Here is a 14,053-nt window from a genome sequence, read left to right as displayed (position 1 = left end):
TTCTGTGTAATGGTTTACTTGCAGACCGCTTTGTATCCGTGTACCTCGCTCGATCAAAAACCTCCCTTGCCCAATAACTCCTCGCACACCTCGTTGAGTAGCGGCTCGGCTTTGAGTTCGGCGCTCTCCCCCAGCTGTGTCAAGGTATCGCTGAGATCCATGGCTCGGCATAGATCCCAGAGCATATCGTCCGCAGGGGCAGCGTATAGAAGCATACCCAGTGCTAGGAGCAGAGCATGCAGAGTGTCTTTAAGATTTCCCGCAGACGACGATGTTGGTGGAGAAAGCGACGACAAGGACGTGATGCTCTCGACCAGAGCAGCTGCTAGGTCATCGCTTACGGCCGTCTCGCTCTCAGAATCCTGGCTGCTGGGATTCGTCTGAGCATGCATTCGTGCGTTGTGCCTATAACTCGCTAGATTGTACACCAACGCCGCAGCCATGGCTCTGGCATTCAAATGCGGGCTGAGAAGACATTGCGCCGCAAGCAATTCAATCTTCTCCTTCAGGGCTGGGATATCACGGTGAGATGCATCTGAATCGGACCGAAAGAGTTGCTCCTGGAAGACATTGGAAGAAAACAGGTTGCATGCAAGTTGCAGGCTAACGGACTGGATATTGTAGGGTGCGTTCGTGAAGTCGCTGTCCTGGGCGGATCCCAGTAGCGTCGAGAGCGTCGAGCACTCGTGCTCCGTGACGAGGAAACTAGCCACACGCGAGTCGCTCGCGGCGATGCGAACAAGATCAATGAGCGCGAAGTGCGACCCCTGCGGCAGGTCGCCAGACTTGGACTTGACGTAGGTGGTGAAATCATGTATGTTGAGCAGCGCAGCTTCGGTCGCGCCCTTTGCATCTCGCGTCTTGATGAACTCCACAAGAGCTTGCACAGACTTGTCTTGCGAAAAGGACGCCCCAAGCTTGGCGAGCAATTTCTCCAACGGCGGTGTCTTGGTGTAGAGTGTTGGTCTCTCGATGATCCGCTGGAAGGTCGGCAGCCTCAACTTTGCGTGCTGGTGTTGTGGTGGCTTGGCCATTTGTAACAACAGCCGGACATTTCCCCTCAACCGAGTTGGATCCGCCCCGGCCCATTCGTCCTGCTTCTGTCCCTTTAGGAAAGTGATGAATGTAGGTGTAGCGCGGACGCCGTACCGCTGGGCAACGGCGTAGGCAGATGGCGATGCTGATATGTCTATTTTGATCAGCTTTGCGCCAGAAGAAGTGCCTGCTGCGGCAGCCAACTCATCATATGTTGGGTAGCAGATTTTGCAGGGTGGACAGGTTGCGGAGGTGAAGAAGATGACTGCGCACGACTGAGAGGCAGACGAGAGAAGTTTGCCGAGTTCCGAGAGACTTGTAATGTTGTGGACGTGACCTGGCGCGTCTGGTGGCGGTTGGGCATTGATGATCGCTACGGGTACGATCGCTTTTTGCGCGGACCCGTTGGCAATTGAGGGAGGATAGTCCCCGTTCCGCATCGCCTGAGATGCCGGTTTCGAGATTGATCTTCTTCTCGTGGCATTTTCGCCGGACACTGCATCAGGGGCTTGAGTCATTGTGCGCATGGACTGATCGAGTTGACCGCGAAGCATCTGGCCCATGGGCGTCCTCAAAAACGTTTCGGGCAGATTCTTGATCTCGTCTGGAATGCTCTCGCCCACAAGGAACATGGCGAGGTCTTGCGTAAAGTTGTTGCAATTGTGCAGGAATAGGTCGTACGACTCCGGAGTGTAAATCTCTGCGAGGGACTCGATGTATTCCTCCACGACGTCCACGGGCAGGTCTGTCTTACCCATGTTTACAATCTTCATGGGTTGACCATGGTGCGTTGAGCCCGGGATTTTCCTGTGAATCCCCTGACCGAAGAAGTACTCGACATTATTGAAGACAATTGCCGTGTGATAGATTGCATCGATCTGGACCCCGGTGATCATCTTGGAATACTGCCGTGCCATCCCCCGTGAAAGGTCATAGACGTAGAGTTGGACCTCCATGGCTCTTGTGCAGTCGAAGCTGCTTCTGCTCTGGCCACCTCGTCAAGGAAGAGGAGAGAGATGTTGGCCATGAAGACATGAAGATCCAGGCAGCCAAAAAATACGTCAGCCACAACTCAAAAATGTGGCGTCACTTCACCTTCATTCTGGTAAATCGCCCTTCGGAACCTACGATCACATTTGTTTCGACGAAGCAAACCTCAACCTGTGCCGACGTCACAATGGTAATTGTCATGCTGGGTGATCTCGTTGCTCCTTAACCTTGCGCTCGAGATGCCGCCGCGCAAGCCGCCAGCCAAGGGCAAGGGCCCGCCCCCAAAACCAGCCCCAACTTCAAAACCGCGACGGTCAAAGCTAGCCAAGGACAACGACATCACGGCGGAAGAAGAGGCAGAGATCAAGGAAGCATGGAATCTGTTTCGGCTGGAGGATGTCGAGGGCTACGAAGGCGAAAAGGAAGGTGTTCTTCGGACGAGCAATGTGCAGCATGTCATGCGGTAAGTTATGTTTGGGATCAGACAATCGGACATGTCTGCCAGTCCTTATGATGATGGCCCGTCTAATTCATCTTGCGTAGAGCACAGGGCCTGGCTCCCAAAAACGAGGCAGATATGCGAGAATTCATCGAGACGCTTGACCCAGAGTCGGAGGGCTACGTAACATATCCGCATCTCCTCGCTCTCTGCGCAATACAACTGAAATCCAAGACCGACGAGACCAAGGTGGAAGAAGTCGAGACCGCATTCAACCTCTTCCATCCCGGTCAAGGTAACGGCGGTGAGGAACCAGTGATACGGTTGCAGGATCTGCGAGCAGTGGCGAAAGTACTGAAAGAAGACGTCAGTGACGACGTGCTTAGAGCGATGATCCTGGAGGCAAACGGAGGGAAGGGCGTCGGGTCTGGCGTCAACATGGAGGATTTCCAAGCTGTGCTGACCCGAGCAGGGGTGTTTCAGTAGTTCTCGCATGGGCGCTTTGTGTTCACGAAGAGGCACACCAACGCCCAATGAGACCTGTAAAGGAGGAAGATGAAGACGACTGTCTCCACGGAAATCAGACCGCGACTCGGTTTCGAGCCACGACAGTAGAGACCCGTGGAAGTCCCGCGACCAGATCTGTGTCTGGCCAGGATCGAGACCGAGTACTGCTCTAGCTTCCCTGTCCACACTGGCTCGTTGTGGGTGCAAAACGAAACGGCCAGCTCTAGCATAGATAGAAGCAGTGCGACGAATTCAATTACACATTCAGGTTTCGTGAAAGTCGCCTCAGCATTCTCGGCATGACCTGAGCCTGATCCCAAGCGGCAGATTGTGGTCACAAGACTCTGTGAGAGTCGACGGGCGTGGAATATACAGATGAAAAGAATGAAAAATGGTGAAGTGAGCTACGAGATTTCGCAGCACTACAGGTAATTAGGTGGATGCCCCGCGATGAATTGTGCAGGCCTTTTCTTGGACTAGCTAGCCTGTGAGCTCCCCTCGGGAGAGCTCTTTTCCGCGCCGCACCTGGCCCTTCCGTGCCTCCCCAACCGCCATCTTCCGCATGGCCAGCGTCTAATGAAAACACTCTGAAGGCGACAAGCACAGATTGAGCCTCATCTCAAACACGATTGCAACTCTTCCTTCCTAGAAGCTATTTCTTCCCTTGCTGGGAACCGCGGTTTCGACCATTTCCACACGTACGTCTACAATGTCTTGCTTGACCCGAATTGAAGTCAATGACCAATGGGTGCCATGCTACTTCATAGTTTCATATTGCAAACTCTGCGCGCCCGAGGATGCTACAGTACTCGCCGTCTTGGACGAGCGTAAAAATGACCTCCTCTGGCCCCATCCGCCGCTGAAGCTACGAGTTACGTACTAGGCCTACAATCTTCAAGCACAGGCGCCAGCTACCTGCCGGTAGTGCTGTCGATATCGAGGCTTTGTGTTTCGTCAGGCGTCCCGACCCTCCCGTCTCAGCGTCTTGGCCCTCTGCAAACCACTGGCTAGTTCAAGGCAGCTATCGAACGCGGGTAGCCGCATCGGACCAGCAGTGGTTCGTCCAGGGTGTCCTGCAGGTTGTTGTCTCAACCTGTACTCCGTAGGCTGTGTCCCCTTGAGTTCGCGCCGGGGGCCAACTTCTCCTCGCCCGCCGCCTATCCTTTGCAGGAGTGTAGGCAATCCGCCAATCGAAATGCAGAGACGGGCTTTTTGGTTCGGAATCATGCAACGCGCCCGGTCTAGTAATAGCCAGCCCCAGATTGCTCAAGCATTGTTGGGTGATTGTGGCAAGGTGCGAAACAGCGAAGCATGAACGCGACGGCATGCACAAAGGTGCACAGCTATCGACATCTTTCTTTCTTGACCGAATGATGCCCTTCATGCGCGCGACAACACTTCCTATTACCCATTTGACGGCCTTTCCTGGATCGAGGTCACATCTTCGACAGCATGTTGGACGGGGGTCGACGAGCTTCGGATCAAGCGCCACTGTCAGAAGCCTTTCAGGGCTTCTCGATACCGCGGAAAGCAGTACATGTAACAGACTCAAATCTACTTTCTCCGGCGACCTCGATCGCCTCGTTGCAGTCGCAACAGGCGAACACCTCTTCTCAAACTTCCCAGCGAAAACCGGATGAGGAAGCCTTTAACAAGGCGCATTTACAGCATAAGCCATGGCGATCGAGGTCGTTACAAAGGCGAACGCTACTGGCTTTTGCTGGTACTTTCATCGCTCTCTTGGCTGCCATCGAGGCTATCATACAGGTGTCCCACAACAACAAAGGCCTAGCAAATGCTGATGAGAATGCCTACTATCTTTGGACCTATGGGCCAGTTGCTAGTAAGTACATCCGCGTACCATTCCAGAGCATGTATTGATCTTCGCTCATAGTTTTAACGGTGACACTCGCGTTCTGGTCTCGGATCGAATACAGATCGAAGCAACTCGCGCCGTATATTCTGCTGAACAGCGACCCTGCTTCCACTCATCAGGCTGTTCATCTCGACTACGTCTCTCCCATCGCACCTACGACAATTTCTCAGGCCGTACGAAACTGTAACGTCTTGGTCGCCTTAGCTTCGGTATCCTCACTTCTGGTTACTCTGCTCATCGTCGTCTCCACCAGTCTTCTCGGCTTGAGATCCTTCCAGCTGGATCAAACGGGCATTAAGATGGCCGTCTCTGATTCATTCGTGAAGAGTGTGTCATCCTTACCTGATAGCCCTGTTTCTCAAATGCCCTTCTATGTCTATGATGCCATCAACAACCTCACCCTGAAGTATCCCGCCGGGACTACGGCGTCATTCGCATACCAAAACTTTACTTCAGCCGACCCATCAGCCGCCGACACACTAACTGCTGAAGTTGACGGATTCTCTGCAACTCTCACCTGCGAACCAACTATGCTCCATTTCGGTGGTCTTTCGCTAAATGTACCTACCGGTGGACAGCCGTACAGCAGCTACGCACCTTTTGATGATGTTTCCAATGTTACAGTCAGTTTAGGCGGCTGCGAGGCGAAATTGACACCGCCTTTATATACGACGGCAATCGGAGTGAAACAAACCTTTGGACAGTTTCTCAAAGTAGCGTGTGCCGATGGTGGAGATGAAGAAGACTCGCAGCGCATCCTGATATACACAATGGAGCTGATGATCAACTCCTCAGCATCCCCGGATGAATATCACCGGACGTACTACTACAGTATTACCCGCTCAACTCAACTCCTATGCAGACCGTCATACAGCCTCCCTCGTCTCAGTGTCACAATTGACCGAGCCAGCGGCGAACATACTGCAGCTACTTTGGTAGATTCTTCTCCGGTCATCGATGGTGGAAAGATTACTGGTCTGAGTGCTTGGAATTTGACAGATTTGATCCTGGATGCGGTGGCAGTGATTTCGCCTTACAACAGTGACGACTATTGGGGTCCAGTGGTCAAGCTCGCACGACAGTCTGGCATCAAGATCACCGACGAGGATATGTTCGACATATCGATTTTGCAAGCCCTATTCCCACCGTTCTTCGCTTCGGTTTCCGCCCAGGTTGCCAAAGAATCTTTCATGAGATCTTCGCAGGATGTCATCCTCGGGGCCTCAACCACTGCACGCACACGGTTGACAGTCCGGTCGCTTTCGGCTCGCATCATGGAGGCCACTCTTGTCGTCCTTGCTGTGGCTGCAGTCATCATGGCCGTATTCTGCCCTCGGACGGTCTCGATTCCATGCGATCCAGGATCCATTGCTGGCACAGCATCGGTCTTCTCATTGAACCAACCACTTTTGGAGCATATGAAGAACGACGTTCCTCCAGAGAAGACCCAACTGGCACAGCAGTCATGGCGGCCTCTAGTGCTAAAGCCCTTGGCTCGCAGCCTCGGCTTGGTCACCATTGCGGCTGTTGTTGTTGTGCTCGAGACCCTGTTGCAAGTGTCGCGGAAGCACAGTGGCATCGTCAACGTCAACCTAAACCAGTATATTCACTATACGTGGTCCTACATTCCCGCTTTAATGATGGTCATCATCAAGCTGTTCGCTCTGTCACTTGATTTCAATACGAGGCTGATGGCTCCATTTTCGCGACTAAGGCGGGGCGGAACCTACAAAAACGCCCTGAACGTCAGTTATTTGAAGCATCTTGCACCCGCAGCCATCGTCTCCTCGGTCCGAGCAAGACAGTTCGCCGTCACCGCAACGACGCTCATGGCGCTCATTGGTGGGCTCCTTACGATTGTTGTGAGCGGCGTATACGACGTAGCACAAATACCAACCCAATCTCCAGTTCAAGTACAGCGTCAAGACTCATTCCGATCGGTCGAGAACCTTACCCTGGATATTACCAGCGATGATAAAGGAGGGATGCTTGGGGCCCTAATTCTTGACCAAAACCTGTCATACCCCAAGTGGACGTACGACGAGTATGTTTTCCCCAAGCTGGAAACGGTACGTGACACCAGCGACCTGGAGCTTGGCGATTTCATTGATACCACTGTGTCCGCCTTGCATGCCCAACTGCATTGTAGATACTTGACAGGCCCCGAGGTAAATGCTTCGGTGAATTGGACAGAAGGTGGAAAACTCAATGTTGTGAAACCCCCGGCCCTCGCAACCTACGTCAATACACAATCAGACATCTACCTGGGAGGCCTCGACCCAGTCGTGGAGGGCGGAGTTTTTGGCACCGCGGATTGGTCAGGAGTCGGGAACGGAATAGGCGATCCGCCGGAGTACGCATATATCTGGGGATCCTTGAGCGGCCGAGAGATCGACCACATTGTCATCCTCATGTGCGACGAAGACATCCACACCATCGATGTCTCTGCCCGGTTCTCACTGCCAAGCTTCTCCATCGACTCAGGCGTCCCGCCCGTTCCAGTCGTAGCCACGTCGAAGTGGTTCACGAATCTCTTCCTCCTTGAGCCTTACTCAGGCCAGTTACCGAGGGAACCTGACGGCCCATTTCCACAGGATGAGTTCTTCACCCTATTGGTAGAAGGTAGTGGCGGCATCGAAGTGTCGGATCTTAAAGAGCCCTCGAAAATCGACAAGATTGTGGACACGATCAAGCACTTCCACGGCATCGTACGGGCTCAGCAATACAACATCGTCCTGCGGCAAGCTCCAGGTCAGAACGAAACACTTGCGACCCTCCGATTCCCGAGCACGATGACCAGCAACAGTCGGAGCAGACTTATCCAGCATGCAGTGTCGACGCGTGTCTTGGAAGGCATGCTTCTCGCAATGCTTGTCCTTGGGGCGGCTGCTACATTCATGATGAAGACAAGAGACGTGTTGCTCGAAAGCCCCTGCACCATTGCCGCCATGGCACGCTTGCTGGCTCAGTCAAGCATTCTCGAGGGCAGATCAGGGTCCGAATCCACACAAGATTTCTCACCTAGCGAATCTCTAGCCGAGGCCGAATCGTCCGAGGGCCGCATATTCAGGCTTGATTGGTTTGACTGGAGAGGAGACAGTCAGGAGAAAACGAGAGTTTTCACGATCCGGGCCGTGGATTCGGTCGAACTCCCGACGAGGGTTGCTGACCAGCCGCCTAAGGAGGCGATTCCAGCCACGGCGACTGCGCGAGATTATTCTCTAGTAGCAACACACGATGCTCACCCTAGCTTCCACTCGGAGGATTTGGACCGAGACAGAGATGAGGAGCGTGGGGATAACGCGATCCCTGCAGTTACAAGTGGACGAGATGGCGACCACAGAGCGGAGACGGATTCTTTGGTTCGAACAGGATACCAAGGCTAGATCGGCAAAGATTCGGCATGGGCATCAATGATTTCGCTTCCCACGCAGCAGGTCATGTATGGCACTCGTGAGGAATCTACCCTCGCTCCATTCTGCATTGATCAAGTGCTTGACACATCATGTCTTCGCCGTACCCAGCATGATCTTCCACCCTCGCGCCCTTGCTCCAACAATTACCATCATGTGCATGTTCGTCTTGCAGAGAATGTATCCTCGGATCCTCGAAGCTCGATTGTGGCTAGGCAAGAATCCTTTTGGCTCTGAAAGACCGAGCGCAGTAAGAGCGAGCTGAACCCGAACCATCAAAAGCCCATGTGAACCGTCAGAACTGGAGGTGCTAAAATACGTCGCGAAAGACACCTCAATACCTGTACGTCGGCTCCGTCCAGCCCTCCGACTTTACGGAAAGCTGAATATTGAGACGGGTTGGGTCCCAGGGCCCAAGGAGCCTGGGTCGGGGAGCTGATCGATTCCATCGAAGTTGATCTCTCGAGTGTATGGAGCGCCGCAACTTTCCACTAAACACAGTACTGCTGGTTACGAGCACCTCCGCTCCAAGGCGGACACCTCTCATCAAAGATGGGACCGACTGCTGGAGGACCTCCCGCCTACATGACGAGAATAAGCCATACGATCTTTCACTCGATTCTGAACAAGTGTACATCCCATCTGCGGCTCAGATGGCATGGTGTCGGCTCGAAGTGGAGATTATGATGAGCCACAGTTCAGACAATATCCAGCGAGTCCATCCTCCAGATCTCGACATGCTGGACGTCCTTCTCTTCAATTCGCTTCAATCGTCGCCGGTACACAGCGGATGTCTTATTTTGGCTGTCCGTGCCACCCTCTATATACCCATCGTCAGTTCTTGCAACGGCTTCTTCCAGAGCCGGTCCGAGCTCCCAGATCTTCCAGCCAAACCCGATATACCTCAGCTTGACGAATTTCGCAGTCTGTGGGCTCGGACCACCGCTTCTTGCAGCGAGACTAGTAGACATTTGCTCCTCGTGAAGGTGATCTGGTAGGTTGACGAAGTTCTCGTAGGCTTCTACATTTTTCGTGCCTTCCTCACCACACGCTTCCTGGCCCAGCGGAGCAAGTACACGGATGGCCCATAACTCGCTGAGCCTCGGTACAAGGAGCCTCAGCGCTTCGGCCTGTGAATCTCCAAGGCAGTCTAGGGCTGCGGCGAGCTGTGTCAGATTCGGACAAGACCGGATAAGTCGGGCTGTGATTGCCGTGGGAAGCGGCCAGCGTGCAGGGAGTATGAGGTGCTTGAGTGTCGGACCGCAGACATTGCAGATATTGTCTAGATACAGGTCGCGAAGGGAGATTGAAGCCGTGGCCGTGGCCGATACGGCTCGAACAGGTGTGGCTCTCGAGGAACGGACGTCGTCGGTAGCTGCTTTGTAGAATGGCAATGAGTCGGCCGACTTCGGCGAGATCTCATTGTGGATGTTCACAGGTGGCCCTTCGGTTCGATGCTGCTTATGTCGTGCATTGATAAGATAGAGCTTCTCCAAACCCACGAACTTGCCCAAGTCTTGTGCGTGCCTCCTGTGTAGTTGGTCGACCCTCATGCTTTTCGGTCTCGGAGCATGCTCCTCAGCCTTGACTATCATATGCCATGTTCGATCGATGAAATGCGTGGCATTGACGAGACCGGAACGGTCGTCCACCACCGGGGCGTCCTCGTCCGGGCCAAACGTGTTCACAGTGGTGAAATGCTCTATTCCGGTGGTGTCCACTGCATGGAGACACTCGGTGGGGTCGGCACTGTTCAGTAGATTGTACACCCCCATACTCTTCAGGCGGAGTTTTCTCTTGGCAGCAATGTTCTTCCGGAAGAAGTGTGTGAGGATCACAGAGGGTTCGCCTTGTTCACGCATGCGTGGAGAAAAATGCATGACCAGGTTCTCAAGCCTCGTGCCATGGAGCAGAAGAGTGGATATGTCATCGGGATAACACAACGGGTCGTAATGCGTGAAGATCAACGATCTCAGTTTCGGCAAAGGAGGGATTTCATACGAGGGTTGAGGAGATCTGTTGGAAGGGAAACGAATCCACAGTGACTCTAACCGCTCGAGCTTCGCCAGCCCGGCGTGGACATTCGGCTGTATCCGTACATTCAGATCCCAGCGGAACTTCTCGAGGTGTGTGCACTGATCAAGGACCGCGCGGACAGCGATGTTCAAGATCATGGTGCTCTCCGATATCCGACCAACTCTTGCATGTTCGTTCACGTCTGCAGAGCTGAATTCTCCCTCTAGGCTCAGCGACCGCACCAGACTCGAGACGTTCCTTGTGACCAGCGCATTCAATCCCATCGCGAAGGGGCTTGCGCTCCCAAATCCCTCCGGCACATCCTCCTTGTAGCGAATGGTGCTGTATGATTTCAACGTGACATTTTTCCACAAGTGCGGCAGAGTCATGTACCAGAGAACGCGAGAGGTGCGACATAGTCGAGCCAGCGAGGCAACGTCATCGTCAAGGAAGGAAATGATATGTGCGACGACTGTCAAAGGGATCGAATCGACGCCAAAGGCGCCCTCAGCTTCCGGACCATTGCGGTATAGATGACTGGCACGGAAGGTCATAATGCGGCCACATCGAGAAATCGTGGCACGGGTCTGCACTGTCGCTTACGCCTCCGCACGCATAGCCGAGACCTCGCTGGGACTCAGGCAGGAGGTACGACTCCGAGGGCATCGATAAGGCAGCGGAAGGCGCACGTACGGTCGACGTGACTCGAGTAGCACAAGCTCACATGCTCAGGCAGAACAATTTCATATACCTAGTCAGACAGGCTGCATGTGCACCCGAAGTGGTCCGCCGTACAGTTACTGCGCACCACTGCGACGGGAGGTGTAGTGTGCCTCCGAGCGTACATCGCCCACAGGTGAAACGGCCGCGGACTTGATGTTGCCCGGGCTGATGGACAGTGCTATTTCACTCCTACAAGATAACGTGGAAGATGAGAGTGGGTACGAAGAGAACCCCTAGCAGTAGGTCCTGGCATCGTACTGTCCCGGAGGTCTGGGTGTGGCGCATGGCAACCGATCTGGAGGACGCATGCTATCAAATTAATGAGACTACTGTTCCGGAGTAGATCCTGTGCCCCCTGTATCTCGTCCATCACTATCCGAGGCTTGGTCGTGCGTCAGATTCTGGGATGACTTATGAGGAGCCTGTGCCGCTTGGACAGATCGTGAAGATGAACGACGACTAATCCCAGACGCCGGGTGTTCCCTTTCAACGTCTGCGCTTGGCTGGGCTGGAGCCCGAGCAGCCGGGCTTGCTACTGCGCCCTGGGTTGGGATCTCACTGCCAGTCTCGTTAGACGTATCTTCCGCAATCGGGGCAACCGCTGGAGGGCGCGCGTAGATCGCGGACCTCGGCGAAGTCGGGTGAGAGGCATCAATCACTCGGCTCGGTCTGGGGTCACTCTCGGAGATGATCAGCGAACCTCTAGACGTATATACCTGCTGAGGAGAGTGAGCCTGGCCGGCATTCGAGGCCGAGTGGCGCGAGACCACAGCATCCGGCCGCACAGGTACCGAGATTGACGGGGCGTCTAGATGTGCGTCATCCGGAGACCAGGTTCGACCGTTCGTGGGTGCCGGAATGAAGACCACCTGGGCCGAGACCTGGTGTCTTCCATAAAATGCCTGCCCCGGTAATGCTGGATCCGCATTTGCCGTTCGGACAGAGCCTTCCTCAATCGGGAGACCTTGGACATCATCAGGAGACCAGGTCCGTTCATTACTCTTCGGCGCCGGTATGACCGTGATAGGCAGGGGAGCGGCGGCTGTATTGCCTCGGGCACCAAATCGCTCTCTTTGCGTAGACGCAAACGCTCCCAACCGATCTCGGAGATTTAGCGTGCGATCAATGGGGGACCGCCGTACGCCACTAGCATTTTGGGCATCAGCAACCTCCGCTGGCGGTTCAGACCTGCGTCTTTTGAATGGATTCTGGACAGCTTGCCACAGGTTACGGCCTTGCGACGCCTTCAATGTACGGGCCACAGGTTGCAGTGCCAATTCCTTATCTGCACCAGCTGGAGAGGAGCTGGAATCGTCTGAATCTTTGGGGCCGTCACCACTGCCGGGGCCGCTTCCTTCACGACGCAGCTCTGATTGTGGATTTGGCGATGGACTTGCGGGATTGTGGTACCGTACAGCATAGACGGTGCTGGTAGCACTTCCGGTATCGCTTCGATTGGGAGGCGTCGTTGTTTGCTGAGGTATCACAAATTGAGAACCGGAGATGGCGTGGCCGGCTGCGCCCATAGCATCCGCGCCGGTAGTAATACCGTCTGGTGGCACTCTCTTCCTCCGTTTGCGTAGTGGAAGCCGACCACGAACCCGTCGATACCGAGATGCCATTCTTTCACTTATGCCCTTGCCCCCACCACTACCGTGTTCTGGTCCAAGGTCTCCGCGCCAGCTCGCATCTTCTGATGGAGTCATGTCCAGCATTTCGTCCCCGTCGAAAATTTCACGTCCCAGAATGCCGTCCTTTCTTTCATCCCGTTCCAGAGACTCGATTCTCTCCACCCATTCCCAGACGACGACACTCGCAGCTGCGGCGCCAACCCATCGTATATATTCACCCCAGCCCGCCAGGTCCGGCTGCGATATATCGAGAATGAAGAATACCACCGGGATAACCACCGAAATAAGCGATAGCAGTGCGACCAAACATATATTCTTCATTTTCGGGTGCCAGAACGCGAACCGCCTTTTCGACAGACAATAGTAAACCACGCAGGACGCATAGATCAGAGAGATGGCCAGTTCAAACAGGTAGTTGAGGGCGGGAATAGCGTCCGAGAAACTCCTGGGTCGTGTCCTGGGGCTGCCACTGACGAAAGAGTCTAAGATGCTGAAAATGGTGTCAAAACTGACCATGGCGAAACCAAGCCACTTGATGGTAACCTTCTCCTTATGCCGCGGAAATAGTCGTATCAAGGTCTGTACTTGAGCAAGCCACAAGAAAGTATCGGATATGACCCGAATTATCCGGATTTCCAGGCTGTCCACGACATTGTCAACTAGCTGACTCGAGTCGATGTAGCCTTGATTGTATTGCGTTTCGGCGACATTGAAGGTGTCGGCGGTCGCAATCGTAAGAGAAATGGCCACAGTGACCGTCGCGATCTTCTGGAGGAGAGGTCTTCGCCCCACACCCACCACAGATGATGAGCCATAAGATCCTGTTATTATGCCGCGTCGGCCGAGGAATCGCGCGCCTCCACCTGGCCCTCCGAGATAGAACGTCCTTGGTGTGATAAAGATGAGAATGACGAGGATGTAGCTGATGACCGTCGCGGTGGCAAGGGCAAATATCTGGGGGGATATGGAGGCATAGAAGGGATTGGAGAAGCCGACGACGGACGAGTTACCAGTTGTATCAGGGCTTATGATAGGATCCGGGTTCTCGCAAGGCAATTTAAAGGTGACCCTGGCGTGGAGGGTGGTCGTGGTATCATCGTCGAAGATGAATATGCCTGTCTGCTCTTAGCATGTTTCCTTCTCCGACGACATCCTGCGCAAACCTCCACTTGGCAGAATCAAAGGCGTGCACCATGCGTCCGGAACCGTCTGGGTCGCAGCCGGTGTGCTCAATTGCCCCCATAGTTGGCGAACAGTGATCGAAGCATCGTTGGACATGCCGCGGCTACCGTTGAGGTTGTACAGCTCCAGTAAGCGGCTCCGGGTACCACATTGTCAATGCTCCGAGACTCGGGAGAGTCGTCGAGGACTGCGGACGCGCGGCGGACTTGGTCATACGACACACATGAAATGGGTTGGCCAG

General features: G+C 54.3%; 5 protein-coding genes across 5 annotated transcripts; 2 read left to right on the top strand and 3 right to left on the bottom strand.

Annotated features, from left to right (window-relative positions):
- Positions 1 to 53: 53 nt before the first annotated feature.
- On the bottom strand, positions 54 to 1,991 carry A1O7_09095 (uncharacterized protein; the record flags this gene model as incomplete). The annotated part of the gene is made up of 1 exon (XM_007763084.1): positions 54 to 1,991. The coding sequence occupies one exon, from the start codon at positions 1,989 to 1,991 to the stop codon at positions 54 to 56; it is 1,938 nt and encodes a 645-aa protein (XP_007761274.1).
- A 273-nt stretch (positions 1,992 to 2,264) lies between these two features.
- A1O7_09094 (uncharacterized protein) lies at positions 2,265 to 2,950 on the top strand (the record flags this gene model as incomplete). The annotated part of the gene is made up of 2 exons (XM_007763083.1): positions 2,265 to 2,488; positions 2,569 to 2,950. 2 exons carry the CDS (start codon positions 2,265 to 2,267, stop codon positions 2,948 to 2,950), a joined length of 606 nt encoding a protein of 201 aa, XP_007761273.1.
- Positions 2,951 to 4,423: 1,473 nt separating this feature from the next.
- A1O7_09093 (uncharacterized protein) lies at positions 4,424 to 8,233 on the top strand (the record flags this gene model as incomplete). Its single annotated transcript, XM_007763082.1, has 2 exons — positions 4,424 to 4,814; positions 4,866 to 8,233. The coding sequence occupies 2 exons, from the start codon at positions 4,424 to 4,426 to the stop codon at positions 8,231 to 8,233; spliced, it is 3,759 nt and encodes a 1,252-aa protein (XP_007761272.1).
- A 725-nt stretch (positions 8,234 to 8,958) lies between these two features.
- On the bottom strand, positions 8,959 to 10,830 carry A1O7_09092 (uncharacterized protein; the record flags this gene model as incomplete). The annotated part of the gene is made up of 1 exon (XM_007763081.1): positions 8,959 to 10,830. One exon carries the CDS (start codon positions 10,828 to 10,830, stop codon positions 8,959 to 8,961), a length of 1,872 nt encoding a protein of 623 aa, XP_007761271.1.
- Positions 10,831 to 11,325: 495 nt separating this feature from the next.
- A1O7_09091 (uncharacterized protein) lies at positions 11,326 to 13,908 on the bottom strand (the record flags this gene model as incomplete). Its single annotated transcript, XM_007763080.1, has 2 exons — positions 11,326 to 13,745; positions 13,794 to 13,908. The coding sequence occupies 2 exons, from the start codon at positions 13,906 to 13,908 to the stop codon at positions 11,326 to 11,328; spliced, it is 2,535 nt and encodes an 844-aa protein (XP_007761270.1).
- Positions 13,909 to 14,053: the final 145 nt, after the last annotated feature.

This window comes from Cladophialophora yegresii, assembly GCF_000585515.1.
Source record: "Cladophialophora yegresii CBS 114405 chromosome Unknown aczIN-supercont1.6, whole genome shotgun sequence".
NCBI lineage: Eukaryota > Fungi > Ascomycota > Eurotiomycetes > Chaetothyriales > Herpotrichiellaceae > Cladophialophora > Cladophialophora yegresii.
The sequence above is the reverse complement of the archived record's forward strand: the minus strand, read 5'-3'. Positions and strand labels throughout refer to the sequence as shown.